The sequence below is a fragment of the Centroberyx affinis genome, unplaced genomic scaffold (assembly GCF_046629955.1).
Source record: "Centroberyx affinis isolate AG114_WGS23_722 - 3 ecotype Tasmania unplaced genomic scaffold, CSIRO-AGI_Caff_v1 ptg001145l_1, whole genome shotgun sequence".
NCBI classification, from domain to species: domain Eukaryota; kingdom Metazoa; phylum Chordata; class Actinopteri; order Beryciformes; family Berycidae; genus Centroberyx; species Centroberyx affinis.
The window spans coordinates 46,083-71,140 of NW_027279679.1; the positions used below are offsets into that span (position 1 = coordinate 46,083).

Genomic DNA, 25,058 nt, shown 5'->3' on the forward strand with positions numbered 1-25,058 from the left:
TTTTTACTTGAACTCTGGAGATATGTTGAGCTTTATTTTTCTTTTTTTAACTTGTGATTTAACCTTTATTTAAAGAAAGTTTGATTTTTTTCACGGGGAATACCAGAATACTAATTTGAAGAGAGAAAAAAAATGTGACTAGAAGAAGAATGCAAATTAATGGTATCAAGAAGTGAGCAGCCTTGCCTTTTATTTGCCTCTTACACCCTCCTGCGCTCTTCTTTCTGTCATTAATCTTCAGCCAAAAAAAGATTGATAGAATATACAGTGATGAGTAATGCATCTTATAGAGCAGAGGAATGGTGAGAGTGAAGTTGATTAATGATATGTACAATATGTAAACTTTTCTTTTTAGTCTTTTTTTTTTGACATTTGATCAAATGGGAACACCACTCAATTAAAGGATTAATTCCCAAATGCAAAAGTGTGATTTTTAATCAACATCCCCCAGTTATACAGCCCATCTTAATGCCGTTTTCACAGACTAACTGGTATGCCACTTTAATTATTAAGATAATAACTTGCATTGCACTTGCACTGCAGCATTTTTGTTCACCCTACCAGAGTTTGAGCAGAATTAAATAAAAGCAACATGACATTTCTCCATTACATTGCCAAAATGATTCAGCAAGAATCTGTGTCATAAGCTGCGGAGACCATAAAAATTATTTATGCGTGTGCACGTCTGCATGCCATACACATTTAACAGTCTGTTAGTATAATCACGTTGTCTAGCACCTATTTCTTCCATGCTTTGGCAAGCTTTGGGTCTCAGTCTATTGCTCTTTCTCACCCTATAGGTAACGAGTTTGGTCATCCTGAGTGGCTGGACTTTCCTCGCAAAGGCAACAACGAGAGTTACACCTACGCCAGACGGCAGTACAACTTAGTGGACTCGGAGGACCTCAGGTACAGACAGCTGTATGACTTCGATAGAGACATGAACCACACTGAAGACAAGTACGGCTGGCTTTCATCAGTGGGGGTAAGATAAACACACATTCAAAAACACAGGCGTATGTGCTCATATGCACACACTCAACCACATATTTGACAGTTCTTTTCCATCTGACTGAAATCTAAATGATTGGCCCGGAGGACATACTACTGTAGACGCATGAGGGTGAGGGTTAGGAACTACTGTGAGACAAAATTATCTTCATTTGTTTTGGGGCCCAGTTCTAACAGGTGGGTTAGGATGATCACTCAAGGTCACCCAAATGGTCTTGGTGCTCCAAGATGAAGGAAAAAAACGTTTTCTTCTTACTGTGCTGTGTCTGTTTTGTCTCAGTCAATCACAAAAATGCCTTTTGGAAAATAATGTTTTCTCAAAATTGTGATTGGTCTGTTTGATGCACTTGGATGGTATAAAAGTCGAAGACAGCCTTGTGTAGATGTGCAGAGTTGGAGGGTCTAAAACTTTAATACCACCTGACCCAACTAACCACAATTTAGAGAAAAATATCATCAAAATATCCCTGTTTGGTAGCCTACAGATTTTGTTCTCTAGTGGGTAGATAGCAGTGGGGAAAGTGAAATGAGTCAGCCTGTTCTCTCTTTGGGTTAACTTTTTGTAAATTAAAAAATAATAAACTAGAATAAGTAGGTGACCTTCGAAAACAACAGCATAACATTTCAATTAACTGAGGCAGAAAAGAGACTAAATAATGCTTTATTGAGATGCTAGTGCATTTTTTATTTAATTAATTTAAATGTATTAATTAAAATGTTTTAAAATTAATAAGGTGAATAAGCAATAATAGATTACCATAAGATCAAAGAAAAAAGGTTGCTCTCAAATTGCACCTTTTTTTCTCTTCAGGAGAGGATTAGGAACCAACATTTGTTTTTGCCCATCGCATGTATCTCAAAACATGGGACTCAAAGTTACAATAAAGGAAAATACTGTGCTTGGATTCCAGCCTTTATGAATATACCTTCAACACTCAACATCAGCACAGCAAGCACCAGATAAGACCAGTCCATTTGAATGCGTTTTGTCTCATCTAAAAAGTGTCCATATACTGTATGTTTATGGTAGACTTTGGGTTTTTCTGACTAACAGTTTGTAAACCAAACGTTCAGGATCCATGGAAACTATAATAGTGCAGATTAAATGGGGAAAAAAGTGCAGTCAACTTCTCACACCTATAGTGGTGAATACAACTCACGCATGAAACTACAACTCACTGTCCTCTGAATCCTCCTCCATCTCCTCCCTGTCTAAAGCTCCACTGTTGAGTCCTTGGTTGTAATATAGGAAGACCATATAGGCACAGTTTGTTGACGCATTGTTTGATTGGACCATTTTATGCGGAAAAGAGTAATGATTGGCCGGTATTACAACTGCTCTGTTGATTTGGCCATTTCATGTGAGAAAATTGTGGTAATTTTGCAAAATTGCAAGCTCTTGGAAATATTTCAGGGATTGGTTGAATTTCCATTGATTATTGTGATTGCAAAATCACAAATTCCATCTCACTTTTTGTCTGATATGTAGCTCTAAAATGAGAGTCTAAAAAAGAAAATCTGATTTGTTTTTCAAATCTGATATTTGGGGCTCACTGTCCACGATGCAATGTACAAGTGACCAGATTGAATTTGTGTGTTCTAGCAGTGCAATTCTTTACTGCCATATCTACATTGGTTGTCATAGTAACGACATAGGCATCCTTACACAGTATAGTGACATGTTTTAATGTCACCCTCTGAATGCAACAGGCAGCCTATTCTTCAACTTCTTCCAATATAACATGAACACAGCAGAAAACAGCAAAGTAAAGAAAGAATTGTGTGAGCAGTGCCAAAAAGTATCCAATGGACTATTATAACTGAAATGTTGTGTGTAAATTGTGTTCAATCAGCTATTTTTAGATGTGTTACTGCAGTGTGATTGTTATTGTATTGAAAGGTTGTATGTTTTTTTGGGTTTGATTGTTAGAGTTTTTTTCCTTTGTCCCATTGGATTGTATTGGAGAGCAGCACTCCCTTCAAACCGAGAGGTACGTACGTCTACAGTGAAGTAGATGACACAATTTTGATCAGAATCGTGATGGCCAAAACTAGGGAAGTAAGGTCCAGATTGAAAATATCTGGAATTGTCCTTTAACTCACTTTTCGTCAACATCAGGCTGGTAGTTTCTGAGATATTGATATAGACAAATCCATTGTCCTGTCTTGTGAGTTCATCAGCTTGAAAGAACACACATAGCTACAGTGTCACTTCTCATCATCATATCATCATCATATCTTCAATTTAACAATCTTGGACATTTCCTAAAAGGACTATAGCAACTATCATGTTAACAGATTTAAAGGTCCCATATTATAAGAATTAAAAATGTAATCTCTTTATATACATATATGAACAAAGCTGTTTAATGAAGACATTATTAAAATTTAAGTGGTTGAATTTCAAGTTACTACATTTTAAAAAAATCCATCCTTTCTTCCAGGCAGTTTCAGACTCACTCACCCTGAAATCCTTCCCATCAGGCCAGTTTGCAGCATGTGAACTGGAAAGCCTCCAATCAGCAGGTTTACCTCATTTGAACCAGAGAAGCTGCCGCTGTCGGCCAATCGGGGTCCAGCATTGAGACTGTTCTGCCTGTTCATTCAATTTAACTGCTTCAGTTTAACTTTTATTTGCAAAATATCATGAAGGACATTATTGTTATCCTGAGCTATAGTATATTTGAAAACAAAATCATGAAAACATGAATAATATGGGACCTTTAATAGATACATTTTGATTAAATATTAACATAATAAATGAATGGGAAACCAATCAGGGTCAGTTCACAAATCAATGAAGTGTACTTCCTTTTTTCAACTGCAGGAGCTAAATCTATATATGCAAAACTATTTAAGCAATATGTGGAGTTGAATGTGAGTGATCCTCCTCATCAGCGTGTACTGTGTATATGAAGCTACAAGTAATAAATGACTCAGTCCACACCCTTCTGCCCCCTCCTCCTGCGCCTCCTCTCCTCTTTCCTTGTTCATCTCACAGCAGGATGATTATCCATCCTGCAGTATGATGACTAGAGAGAGAGAGAGAGAGAGAGAGAGAGAGAGAGAGAGAGAGAGAAATAATGAACCAGCCTGAAAATAAAAAATCATTATCTTTGAGAAATACCAGCTGAAAAACCTTTTACTCCTTTACTCCTGCAATGTACTCTGCTGAAAAATGGCCTGGATCTAAGACTAAACACTGTGAAATATGGAAAAATCCAAGAATTGACACCTAAGATCTTGCCCTTAACTAAGATATTATCATGCAGTATTCTTCTTTTTATAGGCAGCGGTGACAACTGCTGATGAGAGGGATAAAGTGATAGCGTTTGACAGAGGCAACTTGATGTTTGTTTTCAACTTCCACCCGAGCAACAGCTACACCGACTACCGTGTGGCAACACCTGCACCTGGGAGGTATCCTTTGTCTTTAACCTGTAATACTCTCTTTTTCCCCCCCCTCTCTTTCCGTTTATCGTAACAGAGAGAGAGAAAGAGAGAGGGATGCAATACAACACTGTGTACAATATTAGTTTGAGACTTGAATGACTTTCAGAAGTCATCCTTAAGTGGGATCATCCAAATTTCATGAACTAAGAAACTCTCTCTCCTCTCCACTCTTGTTTTTTTACCCTCTTCCTCTAACCTTTCTTCTCCTCTTCTCCGCTTCTTCTCCCCCTCCATCTCCTCTGCTGCTCTCACGCTGCCTGTGGCCCAGCAGCAGCAACAGCAGCAGCAGCAGTTTGTGTTGCCACAAACAGAGAGCAGGCAGGAGAAACCCACCATGACAGGCAGATAACAATGCTGCAACACCACACTAATTGGCCTGGGGCTTACAGGGAGAGTTCGGTGTTCGGCAGCCTGGTATTTTGGGATGTGAGAGCAGAAGGAGGGTAGGTGGGAAGGAGGGGTGGGGGGGGGAGAGGCAAGTATTGTCAGTTTTGATTATGGATGAGTTGTGCGATGAGTTGAGCTAGGACATGTTATTGGGGAAGTGGAAGGAATTGTTTGTGTGTGTGTGTGTGGGTTGTGTGTGTGCGTCCGTGTATGCATGTGCTTCTGCCGCACCGAGCTCCAATCAGAAGAGACAGATGATGCGATCAAAGGAGATACTCATAAAATATGCTAATACAACCACATGCAGGACTGCAAGTGTTTCATTTACCAGTACATTGTGCTGTTTGGGTGAGCGCCAATGTAAAAACGTAGCTTAGATATTAGAGGAAAAAGTGGGTGGGAGAGAACTGGGGGTTACCGAGCGGCCACCTCACAAATGTTTCATTGATTTTGACATCACCAGGAGGCTTTAACAGTACGCTCTCATTTCCCAGAATCCCCCCCCCCCCCCCCTGCTACACACCCACTCTCAACTTTGATCAAAACTATACCCACCTACACTACCAGTTATCTACTCTAAGGGCTTATACAGGTCACAACATTCTGCCCAATACTTCCGAACCACGCCATTGGATGCAAAATACGGCATAAACTAACAAAACATTTAAGGACTATTCTTCTTAAATGTTTTGTTAGTTCATGGTGTATTTTGCACCCTATGCTTTTATTGTAGTCTGTCTGAAACCAGGTTTTTAATCTCAATGGGACTTCCTGGTCAAGTAAAGGTTAAATAAAATAAATAAAAATTGGTCTCAGTAGGATAAGGATGAAAGCAGCAGTTCAGAAACCAGATTGTACCATCAATCATAGGCTAAAGGGATAGCTGACCTTTCTGACTTGAAACGGCTCACTCAGCAGGTCAGAACTCGAATTGTATCTGCAGACGATAAGCTTACATATGTAGCACAATAATAAACAAGAGCTGAGACTGGTGTGTGGCGGTGTACAATACAGGGTTCAACAATAAGGATTGCTCAATGGCCTGGGGCCAGTGAGACACTGACTTGGGCCAACTGACCGCTCAGTCTCGAAAAGAAGCTTCTGGTCTTCGTATTTCTCACCTGGTGATAAGCCTATTATATTTTACTCTCTGCTCTGCCCCGGGCCTTCTCTCTCTTCTGTTGTGCTTTTTTCTGACCAATCCCATTGGACGCCACCTCAGAGTTTGTCAGGGATCTGGCAACTCAGAGAGTTCTGTGGAGTGTACATGGCAGTTGGTACTTCAAACCATGAAACAAAAGGAGAAAAGGCGGTTTTGTTTGTCAGGGAAGCAACTGTGTCCTTGCGCTAAAAATGCTGAATCATTCCTGCAATGTTTTTACCGTTTCTCAGTGATTTCAAGTAAGGCAGATGAAGCTGGCTCATTTTTATAAGAATCACTGAATACAATATGTACAAGGGCCGATTTATACTTTTAAATTTTACTGAGTTGTTAAAAATCATGCATTTCACATTTATTCACAATCAATCATTTACAGAGTTTTGCTCCTGTATATTATTAGCTGTCAATATCATACATTATATAATAATGAATTCATGAAAGTCATTAGTTTCATTTTACCTGCTGGGCCAGGAAAATATTCTAGGGGCAGGTAGAAAGGGAAACAAAATCTTCTTGTTGAACCCTGAAGTAATGCAACCACATCCATATGGAATGCCATTTTAGTCAATATTAAATAAATAAATAAATACATAAATAAATAAATATGACTATGAAATAAATAAATATGGCTATGAAATAAATCCTGAAATAAATAAATGAGGCAATAAATATATAAATAAATGTAAATATAAATATATAAATATAGTCAATATAGTTCAATAAATAAATAAATAGGTTTTTGTTTCAAAATGACGTTTTTCAAAGGACTACTTTTATTTATTTCAGGGGACTTTTATTTCATAATTCCACATTTATTTATTTCAAGGGACTTTTATTTCATAATGCCACATTTATTTCCCAGCTCTTTTTATTTCCATCTGTTATATTCAAATGAATGGGGCGTGGTTATCTCACAGACTCAGACCAAAGCAACAGCACCAGAACAGCACTGAATCACTGAATATCCGTTTGTTACACCAAACCCTGTTGTCTGTAGCGTAACGTAGCATGGAAAAATGTCCAGAAAACAATCAACTGCACCTGAAAGATGGATCTATCCTAACTGGACGTGATCAATCGGTAAGTGTCGCCACTTTGTGATTATATTTACAGTTTATTCCAAGTACAGTCAGCTGGGCTTGAGAACATGTCGAGGTTTGCTAACGTGTGTAAAGCTAGGTTCCATTTGCTTGTTTGCGACATTGTGCTCTTGTTTATTTTACACTCTATGATACTTTGCTGCTAAATCAGTTGCCTTATGTGGAGAGATGTGTCCGCTAACGTAACTTGAGAATGAGAAATGGATACGGTAGTTTATGGTATTTCAGTCCGATTAGCATTGGGTAGCGATTTAGCTCCACTCCTGATGAGACAGAGTTTGATGCGGGCCTGTGAATACGAGGAAGCCTGTTGGCCACAACGACAACAGTTAGCAATAGGGGCAAAAACATGTGCAGCCAGAGTCGCTGTAGGCTACCTCAGCCAGCCAAAACAAGCACCTTGTCTCGTTAACCCGGTGCCGTTAGGACACACATACTATAAACAAGGTTAGGGGCTCGTGCCACGTGCCACTTGCAGCAAGCTAATCTAGCGTTAGCAACGCTAGATTAGCTAGATTTTGTTGTTTTGGTTATCTGGCATGAGGTCAGGTTGTAGTTGGGTGTTTTCCACAAATACATAACAGATAACTGAAAACATCAAATTATAAATCATTTTTGTGATTGATACTGCACTACTTTACTACACACTCACAGATGTAAATTTTGTAACATAACAGCAGCCCATTATGGTCCTGCACAAGCAGTATTATGTTTCTACATGTGCCTTTTTAATGCCTTTTCTATAATAAAATATTTTTATTCTGTAGTAACAGTCAGTGTTGAGGTTACTTTTTGGTTTCACGTTTAACTTACATGGGTGTGTAAAAGGAAAAAAATATATAATCCCACACACACTATCTACACTTGCATGGTGCTTTATTACATTTCAGTCATTGAAATGTAATAAAGCACCATACCAGACGGTGTGTGTGGGATTATATTACTTTTTCAGTAACTTTTGTCCGATGCCCCTGTCACTAAAAGACTTTTAGGTGTGCTAAAGTTGTTTCTCTACATGGAAGTGTAATAAAGTATAACACACAGTTATTTTACACAAATGTATTGTCATGTACAGTATTATACAAAGTCACATGTTGGCCATATTATTTGGCAAATCAATTCATGCACAGAATGCATAAAGTAAACTTACTGCTCTATACCTCTAAGCTGTAAGGGCCCATACTCTGCTTTATAAATGTTCATTACATTCTGTAGTGAGAATACATTCAAACATACAGGCTCCAGACCAGGATGAAGCTGATTCTTTCTTCTGGTAACCTAGGGAATGAGAAAGGGTAACTGTTATTGAATTTTGCAAGCTTTATACGAACATTACACTGACAATTACGTTTATATTATATGTTTATCATTTAGCACAGAAAATTTTGAGTAGATGTGAGTACTGTACAAACTAATGTAACATACGACATAAACAATAAAGGTGTCAACTCTACAAGAGGTAAGATGTTATGTACAGGGGGAATGACCAGCAGGCCTCCATGAGATGCAGTTTTTGAATATTTCAGCTACAGTTCTAAAACTGTTGAGCTAGCGTAATAGCTGAATAACACTGACATAACCATATGTTTGCCGGTGTGACAATATTTGTATCCCCTGAAGATGAGTTATTTTGCGTCTTCACATCAATTTGATGTATTCGAACATAATCACTACATAATGTCTGGTGTGGATTTGTTTCCTATCGCTAGCCAGTTCGGCAATTGTAAGACACTTCATGGAACAACATTACAGCAGCTATCCAAGTAGCCAGCTAAAAGCTACCTACACCTACTGTGTTGACGAGCTTACTAGACAGCCTCAAACCACCGGCACCGGTGAACGTCAGGCTGAAAACGAATCAAACAAACCATACAGTATAGTTACCGTGGGAGACACTCCGGCAGGTAAAGTTAGATATCGTTTGTTTTTATGGGATATAAATTTGTCCGCTATGGCTATCCAGAAACATAACCGACACAACCACATACACACACACGGTGAGAAAGTACGACAACAGTGAAATTTCAACCTACCAGTCAGAGACATCCTGCTGTAACCGTGTCTGTAAAACTTTGGCAGCTGCCTCCTCTTGTTCGGTTGACAGATTCCTTCTCAAACATGTATGGTTTTACATGTTGTGTCACGGAGTTTTCTTCTACAAGGAGCTGCCATATTGGTTTTGGAGTTTTTCCGTGTCTGCACCCAACAGCTTGCATAGTGCTGTTCTGCTGCTGTTGCTTTGGTCTGAGTCTGTGAGATAACCACGCCCCATTCATTTGAATATAACAGATGGAAATAAAAAGAGCTGGGAAATAAATGTGGCATTATGAAATAAAAGTCCCTTGAAATAAATAAATGTGGAATTATGAAATAAAAGTCCCCTGAAATAAATAAAAGTAGTCCTTTGAAAAACGTCATTTTGAAACAAAAACCTATTTATTTATTTATTGAACTATATTGACTATATTTATATATTTATATTTACATTTATTTATACATTTATATATTTATTGCCTCATTTATTTATTTCAGGATTTATTTCATAGCCATATTCTATTTCATAGTCATATTTATTTATTTCATAGGCATATTTATTTATTTATTTATTTATTTAATATTGACTAAAATGGCATTCCATACATCCAAGCCTTCAAGGCTAATGTACGTTTTACTCCAAAAGATGGAGAAGAAAGATATTTAATTGAGATTGGAGTGGTAGACGCAAGACACGGCCTTCAGGGGGGCAAAATTTCATTAACAAGCATCTTCTGAAACACACAGATATATAGGCTGCTTACAGCGGCACAGCACACACAAAACATCCACATTTACTCATTCATCTTTCAAAGACTTTAAATTGAAAAGGACATCATCGCTTCTTACCGCGTTCGATTTCAAAACACCCACAAACACACATTTCCATGCACGTGCACACACATACACACACACACACACACACACATACATACACGCACAATCATACTGGAGGCAGATTAATTGAAAGATAGAGATGCATTCCTTTGTCATGTGGAAAATGGATTCGTCAAAACTGAGTGGAGACAGTGGGAGTGGGAGTAATAGAATTTTAATGGACTCAGTTCTCCCACTACTTATGAAAGTATGTGTGTGTGCATGCATTTTATAAAGAATGCATTATATATATCACCTATTGGGTGGTATATCTATTGTATAACATTAAGCTTATTCACCCCCCAGCCCAGTGTGGAGGGTTGTGGTGCTGTGGGCAGTCAGGAGAGTTGTTGATTTTGAGAAGAATAATAATTTCAGCCATAGGTAACAGATGCAAGTGTTATACACTAAGAAAAACAGGACCCAGATGTTTCGTAGGCGTTACAATATTGTGTTTGAGCTTTTATAACTGTAGAATATACTGTATGCTACAATATATGGCCCAATCATGCAGTATTGCAGTTTATCATTTGGCTTTTTCTTCCTACAAATGGCTTCAAATGACCCCATGAGGTTGTCCCTACCAAGACGAGTCATGGCTTGTCAGAGTTTAGAATGGTCTCTGTATTTTTTCTGGGGAATAAAGTTTCATGATCCTGTCAAAATCCTAAAGGTCAGCAAAGGTCATTCTCATCAATCATGTCAGAGGCCACACGGCATGCAGCAGCCTCCCCAAGACCTTTCACATCATGACACATCTTAGAAACCGCATGAGCCTCTCCGACCCAACCATGCCCTAGTTTTGCTGCTCAGACTGAGCATAGATCTCACTATATGCAGAAATTACAAAAAAAAAGCTCATAATTTGAAAATAGAAAGAAAAAACAAAGCATTTGGGCATAAAAATCGAAAACTACAATGCAGTAACTTGGCTTGTTTGAACCCTTAAAGCCCTATTCGCACGGGACTAGTATTACCTGGGGACCTCATGTGATTTAGAAATCCCCCCCCCCCCACATCTGTGTTTTGTGCGGCGCATTCACACGGGATAAGTGAAGTCTGTATTTTACTCGAATTTACTGACATTATCCCCCGGATATGATGTCAAGGCTCTGCGTATCCTGAACGACAATCTTTTTTATTCAGTTATTTATTTTTATTTTACTTTTTATTCATTTATTAACTAACAGCATGGTAAACAAATAGAAAAAACATAAACAGATAAAGCCAGGAGATCAGAACACTGACAGAAATCATAAATCAGTTCACAAAAATGTTATACAGGGTACATAAATTTATGGTTTTAATAGCTTTCCTATTTTTAGAATATAGGATTGTTGTAATGTATTGTTTGATTTCATTTTCAAAAATTAAAAAAGATGGTTTATGACTGGAAAACTTAGATTTATGAATATGTGATTTTGCAAGTAATAGAATCAAATTGATGATATAGTATTGATTTGCTTTGGTAGAAGTGTAAGTAAAAAAGCCAAACAATACATTTTCATAGGAAAGGGAAAATTCAGAATCAATATATTGGGAAATGAATGTTCAGACATCTTGCCAAAAAATGCAAGAGTGGGGACAAGACCAAAATAAATGACATAAATCTTCTGGTACCAGTTGACAAAATGAGCAGTCCACATCAATCTCCTTTTTATATCTTTGTAGAAATACCTTGGAGGGATAAAAACGATGAATCATTTTAAAAGACACTTCCTTAACCGTATTTATAATCAGATATTTAGAAGGTAAGCACCAGATTTTCTTCCAGTTCAGGTCTGAAGTAAAATTATTCCAGTAAGAGACTACATTTGGAACAGAGACTATTTCTCTTTGAAATAAAGCTCGTATATCACGGTCCTGAACGACAATCTATCTACCAGTCTATCTACCATCGTGATATCACTGCTGCATGGAACCCTGCATAATTCCAACCAGGGAAGAGGGATTGTTAGAGTAAATATCCGACCGAGAGGTCCGACAGCCAGCTTCCTCCTTGCACCCGGGAAGGTCCGATAACGTCATTCTGCATAATAATTAGCCATGTGCTTCTGTTTGTTTGAGAAACGATGGAAGATTTAGTGTGAACAATGGACAGATAAAGAAAGATAAATTTGCCTCAGAGTAGATTCATTTCATTATAATTATTATTTTCGGATGGCTGATGGAGGACAGAGGCAGATTTCCATTTGGCCAATAATATTGCCATTTATTTACAATTAATTCCGATGTGCTGGAGAATGGGTCTCCATGCTGTGTAGCGAGATGAGCCTCTTGAATTTGCACCCAAAATGCTGTCAAAATTTTCATTTATAATTGCCAATGCAGCCTCTGTAATTTTCGACCGGAAAAGAGGCAGAAAAAAGGCGCGGAGAAAACAAAAAGCCTTGAAAAAAAAAAAAAAAAATACGACCCCAAATCATCAAGATGCCCATTCCCACGGGACTAATATTATCACAGGACCTCTGTGTTTGGCGAAATATGGTAGGTAGCCTAATTTGCCTAAGACGACCTCCGCAATTATTACAAATTACTAGAGGTCCCCAGGTAATACTAGTTCCGTGCGAATAGGGCTTTAGATGGCTACGCCCGTCTTCTTTTTTTATTAACCATGCAAGTACAAAGTTTTAAAAATCACAATCTATAATTTACTGCAGATCAATGGTTGATCCAGTGAAATGAAATGCAATGAAAATGGCATTTCTCATACTGTATGTGTATACAGAGTGATATTTTGAATATAAATACATTCACTATTTTAATTTACTTTACTTAGTTAAATTTTGTTATTTAGCGCAATATTGATCTCATATTCCACTCAGCTCACTTGGAGTGTCAGCTGCTACACAACCTTTTGAGATAGCGAATACTGTAAAGTATGTGACAGTGGACGAATTGTGTATTCTCACTGTGTCTTTTTAACGGGGGATCCTTGCTCATTTCATTGATCTGAGCTTTTATTACTATCTTAAATGGCATCAAAGTTTCAAACCACGTCAAGAGTTTGAGAAAAAGAGTGAGAGAGAAGACTGGATTGGGGAGGAGGGGCTGCATGAGGGAGTTGCATCCGTTCCTCCCTTAAAGAGTGTTCCAGGATCCTTTTGGGAAGTGTGAGGCGATCAATAACCTGTCAGATAGAAAGCCTTTTCACTTCTTGGCCCGTCCACCCGCTGCTGCGCAACTCAACTCAATCCAACTCTCTCCTTGTCTTCACTCTTTCTCTCAAACTCTTTTTTTATTACCTTGACTCTATTGACTGGGCCTGCCAGCTCAAAGAAACACTGTCCCCTCTTACGCTGCTCAGACTCTTAATAAAAGAAGGGTCAAGGTGTCAGTGATGCTCAGTAGATTGGCTGCTGGAAAAACTGCACATTACAGGGTATGCAGTTACTCCTGTGAAACCAAAGCCCCACTCCGCAACTGAAGTACCATCCCCTGCTGAAAGACTGTAGCCGCGCTACTGGTTTTGTTTACGTTTTGATTCACTGGATCGAAGACATTTTGTCACCCTCGGACTGATTGACTGAACTTTTGATAGAAGGACTGAAGGTGTCCAACATCTAAACATGAGTTCTACATGTTTTTGTAAGCTGTAAACAGAGTGTGTACTTTGTCAAATTGTCTTTTGGCTTGAGTGACCATGTGAAAGATCATTTTCTGTTAAAAAGCTTTTTAAGAATCTACATGAATGTACCTAAAATGTACGTGTATGCCCAACTAAATTCTAGTTTGGGGCTCTAAGTTCATCCTCAACATCTCAGCTATTGGTCCACGTTAGTTTAAGTATGTCTTTTTAAGCCGTAATAGATCAGTGTGTTCTAATTCATTGCTGTAAGATCTGCTTTGCCTGTTTTAGTTCCCATTCATTAAGGGAGGAAATTGATCTTGTGAATGAGGGCAGTTTTATATTCTCTCGATCAGCTCTAAATGGACTGTCAGAGATCAGGAAGCAAAAGTGTGGAAAAACTACAGTGGACATTGTGCAATGGTTGTCAGTTTTGATCGACTCCTGTTTGCGCACAACATGAGTTCAGGAACAGTAAGTTTCACCCCAAGCCTTGCCATTAATTTTTTTCATATATGTGCACTTGACAGCACTCAGCTAATGTCCTGTTAAGTTGGATTGGATTTTTCAGATTTTTCTGTGAGTTATACTGTCGTATGGTTTTGCTGGATACTTTATATATAAAGTGAGCCCTATAAACCATTGTGCGTTTATAACTGTAATCCAGTGAAAGGCACAAAGATAGCTGCTGCTATTTGCAAATGCTGGTGGTCAAGACTTGGGTCAGAGACACAGTTGATCATTTTGACAGCTTGTTTTGATTTATTTAGTGTGAATTCACTTTTTTCTCAATCCATCTCAAGTCGTGGTGCAATCTGAACCAGAAGATAAAAGCTCTAGAGAGATTTGCCCTGAGGACCAGAAACACCCCTCAGCTCGGGCAATCATCAGCTGTCAATCATCCATCACTCAGAGTCTGTCAGTACAAGCTCATGGCATCACATCATTTAGATGATTGATGACTGGTGGGGTTAAAAAAAAAGTGCTCTTACAATTTATTTCCAACTAAAACATAACAAGGGTGTGCACATGAACGCACAGACATACACACTTGCATGCACACATGCAAATAAATATACATGGATGAGTCTCCTACTATTATGCACTTCTGTGACACAAGGAGGAAAAGGAAGGATAAGAACAATTGGAGTGTTTAGGGAAGAATACGTTAGTGAGGGGGATTTCTGTGAAATCAGCAAACAGAAGAAAATGTTCGAGAGTCGATCAGCAGAGGCAAAGCCACCTGACTCTCCTCTGACCCCTCCCTCTCTTCACTTCATCACAGGCACAAAGAACATTGCATCTAATGGCACCTGCCACTCTTCCCTTAACAGTATCTGTTAATTTCTCTATTTGCTCTCATTTCTCATTTCCCCTTTTCCTCTCTTTGTGTGTTCCCATGCCATGTTCCCCCCATATTACTCTCACTGCCCTACTTCTCTAGCTGTTCTGGCTGTGTACAGTTTCCAGTCAATTACCAGCATCATATTATTAGTGTATCTTTGAGTGATCTCCCATATATTGTGTCGTGTCAACTACTGATGTTCTTTCTTTACATCAGCTGTACCCTAGCTGTAGTTAACCCCCAATCTAATCTTTAAAGTATGCCTTGAACAAACCTTTACTGCTAGTTTACAGGAACATAACATTTCCATTAAGTTATTCCTCACCTTGCCTGTTAGCTTACATAAACACCTGTTCACTAATTCAGACAGATTATATAAATGTTTTACCATCAGGCTGTGTTTACCTTACAGCTTCCACTGATTGCAATACAGTTCAAAAGTGCATTTAAAATCCATTGAAAACACCATTAAGACCCTCCCGTTTGTGTGCAATGATCCCAAACTTACAAAGTAATTCCAATGGTAAAAGCTCAGTCACTGAGTGTTTGCAACATGGTGACTTGCGTTTGTCTGCAGCTAAAGTGGCATCATTATTGATTTGGAATCAGCTTCTGCAAGCATACATCACCTAGTTGGAAATGGGAAAACTGACCTCACAACAGCATTTCCGAGCAATTATTCAGTACAAAGGCAGTGGCGTGATTGTCACCATGATATATAACTTATACAGACGTGAAATTATGTCTCAGGACCGTTTTAAAAGCAGTTTGGAGCCACTGGGAACTGTTATGTAATGTAAGTCACACTCAGTTCAGAATTGCTGTTGAGCTTGCGGATGAAAGTAAAGTTGCAGGTAAATAGAAATTAATGTGTTTGGAGACAGTCCATTTGTTAATGGTAGGGAGACATCCTGGCTCTAACACTGGTAAGCTACAGTGTGAAGCCCACATATCCCAAAACCTGTTCTGTCTGTCTGAGACACTCGCTGCAGAGGGGAGAGATAAACAGTCGGTGAGTTCCCCTCAAAAACAAAACACTTAGATGCTGCGGGAAACAAGTTTTCTTATGGGCTCAAAGGACTGGAGATAAACAGACAACCTGTACACACACACATCATCTGTCTCTCCGTCTGCCTGTCTGTCTGTCTATTTGTCTGTCTGTCTGTCCTTATATTGGTTTTCATTACACTTGTCCAACATGTTCATTCTACTTTTTTTCTTGTGGAAAGATTGCAGGAACACTATAAAAGTGGAAGGATAATTATGTCTTCCTCAAAAGGCTCCCACTATGGGATTTTTTTCCCTGACAGAGCTCTCATGTCTCGTTTGATCCACATGATTAGACACGACCTAGACTAGACATTTCAAGCTACTAGTCTCTCTCAATGAATATATAGTATGCAGGTTGTGTGTCTACACACGTACGCAAGTGTATGCACTCGCAGTCAGCTGAATTTCCTCCCAAATTCCTTAGCTTTAAACTAAACCAGAGAGAGTGTAGCATCATCAGTGCCAGTGCCTCACTACCTGATAGAGTGCACCCAGAGCATCTTATCCATCCAACATCACCTGGACATTCTGCATAAATTAAGTAAATAAATAAATATTTCATGGCACTGGAATGCAAATGGTGTAAATAATGTAGGCTACAAATTATGTAACATTCGCATAAGATAGTTAGTTACCAGAAACTTTGATGAAGTTAGCTGGATTCCCTACATTAGCCAAATATGTAAATCTACTTCTCAACTCCAGTTCATCATCTATTTTCCCATGTAAAATAAAAAAAAAAGTTAAGAAATATGTGTTTGAAGGTCAACAAATAAGACACAAAGCATAAGAACTGTGAACACCAGGAAAACAAAATCCATCATCAATGCATTGTCGACCCATGTGAGGAAAGAGCCAGTCTACTTATTTTTATAATTATTAGGCCCTATCCGTTCTATTGGTTTATATATAATTTATTGATCAAATCACTGGAAACTTTTTTTTTTGTGTGTGGTTAAAGAGGCTTGAACCATAATCTCACAGTTTGACATCAGTATAGGCTATAGACTAGATGCTGTATATATTAGAACCAATGTGTTCTAGGCAGTTTTTTATTACTCCCATTTATAAAGAGTGAATGCCAAGCACAGCCATTGGGTCAAAGCCAATCTTGATGCTGGAGGTTCTTGGGAGGCTGCCATTGGACACAATGCAATGCAGCTGGTGCAGCAGGGTCAACCGACTTTAAAGGGAGCTCACTCGTCGCCAAATGGCAACGTCTGACGCCCGGCGGCTTCACTGTAGCGAGGCTGTTCCACCCAAATATATCATGATTCTTTAGATTTTTATGTACTATGTGTGATGACTTACATAACGTGCATTCATTTGTCATACACTAATAGCCACACTTCGCACCTGACATACATTTATGATAGCCTGTCGATACATACCGCTTAACATCATCTAATATATTACACACACACACTCACATACACCTATAAAAGGTGAGTGTTAAGCCAGGCACGCTCCTTTATCGACCCACACAATATGCCTGAAAGCGCATTGACCATGGTATCCCAGTGGGACTCGAGAGTCAATATACACCAACAGGAGCGATGATTGATTGATCCCCTGCTACCCTACTCTCCTTCACTCCTCCACCTCATCATGCCCTCCTTCCATGCCCCACCTCCCTCCTCTCTCCAGACTCCATTTCTCTGCCCATCCTATCAAATCCCAGAGTGCCATCTCACTGAACCACCTCTAACCCCTCCCTCTGCTACAGCTTCCCCACATTTTAGGGGTAAGCAACTGCACCGCCGGTACAGGATTGCACCTTTATTTATGGAGTATGGAAGGCGCAGTGAATTAGTGCGGGGTGCGGATGGTTAAACATTTACCATTTGAATACCAATGAGTCGTATGCAGTTCTCACCTGGTCATTATTTTATGTTTGGGGAACAGAATGATGTGCGCGTGTTTGAATGGGACTAAGGTAGGAATTGTGGTTTACAGCGAACTCCCATCTGGAGCCTTTATTAGGGCCCATATTTTAATGAGCCAAACACAGAAAGAGAGAGAGGAAGAGAGGTCAGCTTTAAACACAGTGATTAGCAGTTCAAAGAGAACAACTGGGGCTTCATCTATCCTCTCCTCCTCTTGGCCATCCCTCCCCTGACACTCATCCCTCTCATCTTCAAACAGCCTGGGTGCAGGGCGGAGGGTGAGGGATGGCCTCTCCTGGGTCGACCTACAGGGAGCATTGATGGCAGGAGGATGGAGGGCTGGAGGGCAGCTTTGTTGCCTGCCTGGCCTCTCCCCTTGCTGGGCAGTGATTAAATCGAGGCCCTGGTGTGAGGCCTTCTGCTGGGGCAGCGGTGCGCTTTTACCCCTGGTGGGCCTGGATGTGTCCCAGAGTGGAGATGTTGCTTGTTTTCACAATTTGTGCTAAATTCCCTGACAGGATTCTCTTTCTTCCTGCCACAGTTCAAAAATACACCTCTCATAGACATCCCATACCTGCTGCCATCTCCTAATGTTGTTACTCTTAACCTGCTGGATGTCAGATATAAGATCAAGCTGGATTCTGATGCTCTGCAATATGGCGGCCATGGGAGACTGGACCTGGACACTGAGTTCTTCACAGAGGCCATGGCCTTCAAGGGCAGGACACACTCCATAAAGGTGAGGGGAAAACAAAATGTTAATTGAGCAGAGTCAAAGACTGGGTTGAAAATCTTCTGATTACTATTGCTATACTATTGCTTTTATACACTTTTACACACGCTTTTGTGTGCACACACAAAAACATACACACACACACACACCAGTGTTAATGAAGAAATTAACCAATTTTAACCTCTGTTTTTATAGACTGAGCCTTGAAAATGTATAATTAAAAATAAGTAAAGGTTAGAGAAGTGGGCTTTGAGCACAAGGTTTCCATTTTGAATCCAGGGGCCGGGTGGGGAAATCTGGGTTAGAAGGGTAAATGAGTTCTCCCTCTACAGCTATCACTGAAGTACCCATGAGCAAGGCATTGAATCCCCAGTTGTTCCAGTGGAGCTGCTCAGTGGCCAACAGCTCAATGCAGTTGCACTGGGCAGGTGTGAATGTGTATATGTAACTGTATGAATGTGACAAAGTTTGCTGCTGAAAAACGGCATGCTTAGCCAAATGGATAAATAAAGATTAAAAAAGTTAACTGCTAAGAAAAAGAAGCTTTTTATTTTTATGTGTAAACTTTTGAGAGATTCTCACTCCCACCTGCAGAGCTGCAGTGAGTGATTGCTATGCCCCAGGTCCTGTTCCCGACGGCTTGACAGAAAGAGGGGCGGGGGGGGGGGTTGCATTCAGGGAGAGTCATCATTTATCCTTATGTAATTACTTTGAAATCAAGGTGCTGAAATATCTGTACTCTGGCTGACGGAAGAGAAAAAACCCCTGAAGGACTTTCTGAAACATGCGCTGTCAAGGAAATGAAGAGACGGGGAAGAGAGGCATACTGGGGAAAGAAACGTTGTGAGATAAAGGGATGAGATAGAAAAAAAGTCAATAAAAGGTCAAGCAGGTATAAGAGAGATGGTCTAATGAGGAGTCAGATACAATGATTAATCAGCAGAGTGGGATGGAGAGTTGAAAAAATAGTGTGTGTACATGCCCACATCTTGTGTGGGAGCTAGACCTTGGTCAAATAGTATTTTTATGAATAATCCTTTGTTTTAACATGTATGGAGTACTAAATAAATCTGATTGCCTGCATAAGAACGTCAGATAAGTCTTTACTTTTCTGTAACTGTCCAAACTTAATCATTGTATTGCATTTGTTGTACTATTTGGTCCCAGGTCTGGTGGGAACATGTTGAAAGAGTGTATGTCTCTGAATGTGTGCGCTGTGTACAATGACATTCTTATTACTTCAGTTGATACTAAAGCGTTGTTGATTTTCCTCTCTGAATTAGCTCCCCTTTCATCTTTTAAACATCCCCATTGAAAATTCTCTCTTTTCATTTTTTCCCGCAGTAATTCTCCCAAACAAACTGTCTCCTCACCCTCCCTCTCTGCCAAATGAGAAGTTTAGTTAACACGTCCAGCACTAATCTCAGGACCATTATGAGCATGGAAGGGATGAAAGAATAGTAAGGGAGGGGATGAAAAGCGGGGAAGGCTTTCTCTTCTTCTCTGCTTAGCTGTCCGCTGATGTGTGGGTTTGGAGAATGTTTGAATTGATCTTTAGAAAGCAAATCCTCTTCTCTTCTCTTCTCTTCTCTTCTCTTCTCTTCTCTTCTCTTCTCTTCTCTTCTCTTCTCTTCTCCCCTCTCTCCTCTCCTCTCTTCTCCTCTCCTCCTCAGCCTTTTGTGAGCATCGCCTCTCAGCATCGTGAGCCAGCACACGCAACATCTTTCTCATTCACTGTGCGTCTTTCACACACACACACACACACACACACACACACACACGTATACACGCGCACAAGCGTGTGACTATGACAGGAAATGAATATTTAAGTATTGAGCCGCAGGTGTAGGAGCAGCAGCCATTTCTTGAGTCTTCTTGAGCACATAATTTATTTACCGGTTTGAGGCTTCAAAGTGGGTTTAAACATCGTCATTTTTCTGCCTGTGTTCTTTTTAATCAGGCACATCGTCTCCTCCACCTCCTTTCTCAGCCTTCGTTTCCATCTCCGTCGCTCACAGGTGGCGTGGGGAAGCTCTCGTCGGGGAAAAAACTATGAAAGCGTGTTTCCCTTCATCTCTTGACGGGGGTTATGGATCAGGGCGCATTCGTTTATCCTAAATCCTCAATATGAGTCCAGTACCCTAAGAGGCTCACTGAGGGAGTTCAGTCCACCCACACACACACACACACACGCACACACACACACAGACGCGCACAAAGGAAGAGAGAAAGTGTCAGAAGAGGGACAGTCTTTGAGATGCATGCAAAGAGAGAGGGAATATGTGCGTGTGTGTGTTCGCAGTCCTGATAGTCTCCTTGCCTGGGCAGGATGTCTAACTATGGTGAAGTCTCCCAGTGATTAGGCTTTGATGTTACCTTGAGTGATAGATGAGAGAGGAGGAGGAGGATGGTTGGAGGAGAGGAAAGGTGATGTTGCTGACACAGTAGTTTGAGAGAACTTTCTACCTCTTACTTTAAAAAAAAAAAAAAGAAAAAGAAAAAACGTCTTTGCCACTTTTCTATCTGCACTCCTAAAACTCGGCACAAAACAACCGCCTGGCTTAGAAGAGAGGGAGAGTATAGACTGGAAGGGGGCACAAGCCGGAGGGAAGGAGTTGAGTGGAGGTGTGTGGAACAGGTAATGGCGAATTTTATTCTAATGCGTGAAGGAGGCAGTTGGAGGTCAGCGCCAGTTTAGTATTCACCAACAAGAGACAAGGGGAGTTACCAACACACACAGAGACACACAGAGACACACAGAGTCACACACACACTATAATCAACCCTCAGATCATCACTGGATGAGCACAGCGATGTGACACAAGCAGAGAAGGCAGAGGAGAAATACACAGATACTCCTTCATTCACACACACACACACACAACACGTTAATCACTAGGAAATGCAGCAAGAGAAAGTAGTACTTTTCATTTATCAAAACACTTCCTCTCTCGCTGAAGAACTCTGCGGAACCAGACATTCGACTTTTACTGAATATATGTGTTTTGTGTATGAATGTGTGTGTTTGTGTGTTTCTGCCACTGGTTGTGTGCCTGTTTGTGTTCAAATAGCTTGCGTCCCTGGAATTCAAAAGAGGCTATTGGTTTACTTTATTTCTCCTTGGTGACTGATAGTAAGGATCTCTGGGATACCGTGGCATATGCACTTTTTATTCCTCCTTTTTATTCCTCCTCTGCCCGCGCTGTCGTCCGGCTCATACAAAGCACACAGTGAGTCTAAGTAGAAATTATACCGCGCTGAATCCTGATCCCCTATTAGAGATAACTATAATTAGTTATCCGTAGCACTCCTCATTTCAGCCTTATACACATGTGATTCTATCACAGCACCAATCTCCTGTGTTCAAAAGACACAATTACCTGAGAGCAGAGGGACACATGAAGAGTTCATTCCAAAATGAGATATCTGACATTTGAGAAAATTGACTCCCACTATTACAAAATGATTGCAGCCATGAAAGTAAAAAGCACATGAGTTACTATTTTGAGTTCATGATTCATCTACAGTCATGCTTTTGAGGATGGAATCATGGGTTTTTTAAATTTTGACTGGTAAATTTGAGGTATTAATTTTGTTTTCCTCCCTAGACTAATATATACATAACATCATGGAACGAAACCCTTCAGCAAGAGGTGGGAGGTGTAGATCCTCTTGCCCTTCCGTTACAGCGCTTCTCTTCTTCTTTTATTCTCATTCCATCTTCATTACCCCTTGACACACACACACACACAGTGTATTTAATAAGCCAGGTTATTCAACCCTGATGTTTGTTTCATCAGTGCAAATGAAACCTTGGCTGCCATAACTTTGCTTTTAGACTTAGCATATCCTGAGGGGGCAATTTAGACCGGCATCCCTCCTGCTGCACTGATATACAGTCAGTGTCTATTTAAAGAAAGACACACACTATGCTCTCTTTTAACCCCCCCACCCCACTGCCCTCTCCCCCAAAACACACACACACACACACACACACACACATACACACTCTTGCATGCATATATTACTATGAATAAACCAATAAAAATGATTGATGTCTCACAAATATTAAGTTGGTTTCCTCATCAAATCATCACTTGAAATGGCCACATAAAGACATTCTCCTCTCAGTGATGGGAGTAAAGATTTGATGATCCTTATGACCCTTGGAATAACAGTATGCATGTCATTTATATTCATGTTGGCTTTGTTCAGATACACACACTAGATCAAGAAAATGTCATTGTATTGCGTTAGCATTTATAAATTGAGGGAACTGTGAGCGTACCTTAGCCACAAACAAGAAACAGCGTTTTACAGAGGCCTACAGTGACCCCAAGTGGCTTTTAGTTGCATTTCAGCATCATGATGCCCCTGTGGTGTGCGTTGATTTTTCCTCTTTCTGTTGACCCATCAGGCAACAATTTAATATGTCCAATTTGTGTGTGTGTGTGTTGGGTGGGGTGGGGCTGGGGGTCTGCCTCAAAATGTGGTGTCATTCCCTGCTGGACCAAGACTAGGTCCCTACCGTCTCCCCATTTACCTGGTTTCACCCGGATTAAATCACCAAATCTATACTCACCATCCAGCACTTTCTACACTATCAAGTCACCAGAGCAACAGTATCAAACAGTAAATCAACACTAAATGACATCGGGCAGAAAATTACTGCTGCACTGCTTTCTATGGGTTGAAACTTTAATGCATTTTGCTCTTCTGGTCACACTCCAATCAGTGATGTCCCAAAACGTAGCAAACAGAAAGGTTAAAAGGAAAGGTAGCACTTTGAACATTCTGTTGCAAAGCTTTTGTTATTATTACGGGTTATTATTGGTTGAGACGGCAATGTGTGATAGCCGTTTGTATGTAGGATACCTAATGAAAATGCAGAATCACAAGGTCAAACGTACCTTTTTTGGGTTTTTTTTATTATCATCATCATCAGCATCAGATATACAAAATTACAGAACAGCAACAAAGAATAACAAACATACAAATATACAACCTCAGGGGATACAAACAAAGCTTGACACAAACAAATACAAAATTAAAATGGTGCAGTAAAAATTATATTAAGATGTTAAATATGGAGCACAAATTTAAGGTTTTCACAGCTTTTCTATTGCATGAGGTAGATAATGTTCTCATGTAGGACTTCCTTTTTAAAGGTACAAAAAAATGGTTTAGTTTTTAACACCTTACATTTATGGATATAAAACTTGGCCAGCAATATGATGAGATTACACAGAAAACAATCATTTTCTAATCCTTTCCTATAATTTGTAAATCCAAACAATACATCCATCAAGCAAAGTACAAAAGCATCATAGATAGAATCCAGTATAAAAGGACAGATGCCTTGCCACATACTTCGAGTGTGATCACAAGACTAAAACAAATGGATGACAGTCTCTGGGTGCAGGTTACAAAAAGTGCAGGTTTGTTTTCCATCAGCTGTCAAAGGCAAAATACCTGCTTTGACATCACAGATTGGGCAGAACTGGGACGCCAGTTTGAGCCTGGAGATGTACATGACCTTCCCTCTGTACAGTTTGCACAGTAACAGTGACAGCAGAATTTAGAGTAGTCTAAACCTCGCAATCCAGAGCAAACTTGTTACATTCTGTCTCCCAGTTAGTGTTACAGCTGCATTTGCATGTGTTTGCATGCCGTGGCCTTTCCTTTGACAGTGTTAAGTGTTGCTGTCAAACTGTTTTCAATAGTACAGAATCTCCTCGAGATCATGTTGCTACATGAAAATTATATTCTACTAGATAAAGTCCATCATTCAGACCACGATAGTCTCTGTCAGCATCCATTGCCTATAATAGCTTATCTTGCAGTATATTATGGAACGCTGCAATGCTTTTCTTTCCGTCTGACTCTTTTTTTCTTTTTAGGTCTATATTCCTTGCCGGACAGCGTTGGTTCTGGCCAATGAGGAGATGCATGGAGTAGAGACATGAAAATGCCTTTCTCAACCAAACAACAGCAGGAACCTGGCATGTATGTTGATGTTACTACAGAAGACTCTGCAACCTAAGGCTCCAACCCCGCATATATCATATATCATTTGCAAATAATGGTATACCTGTCTTTTGCATCACAGTATGACAATAAAGTGTTCAGACAATAAAGCTTTGCATCTGCAAACCCTACTCTTCAAGCATCAATGTGTATGTGCACATATTATGCAAAAGCAAAAAAAAAAAAAAAAAAGTTGGGGGGAATTTTAAAACTAAACTACTGCCATTAACAGGGTGATATTTATCTCCAATTATGATTTTAATAGCCAAATGTCATTCTTAATGTTAATTAATCACAGCGTATCACTCAAACTTCATCTGTGGTGACACTTTAATTTCAGCATTTATTATCACCACTACTGCATAGATTTCACTGTGTCAAGTAATGGCCCTGTAATTACCCTTACAAAATGCAGCTCACATCTCT

General features: G+C 39.8%; 1 protein-coding gene across 1 annotated transcript in view; it reads left to right on the forward strand.

Annotated features, from left to right (window-relative positions):
- LOC139648035 (1,4-alpha-glucan-branching enzyme-like) overlaps window positions 1-24,755 on the forward strand; it is a gene marked incomplete at its 5' end in the record, with an annotated part of 60,721 nt that extends 35,966 nt beyond the window's left edge. Inside the window, 4 exons of the mRNA XM_071524080.1 lie at window positions 801-985; window positions 4,301-4,431; window positions 18,494-18,611; window positions 24,506-24,755. Coding sequence (XP_071380181.1) covers window positions 801-985; window positions 4,301-4,431; window positions 18,494-18,611; window positions 24,506-24,571 — 500 coding nt within the window. The remainder of the gene's footprint in view (window positions 1-800; window positions 986-4,300; window positions 4,432-18,493; window positions 18,612-24,505) is intronic.
- Window positions 24,756-25,058: the final 303 nt, after the last annotated feature.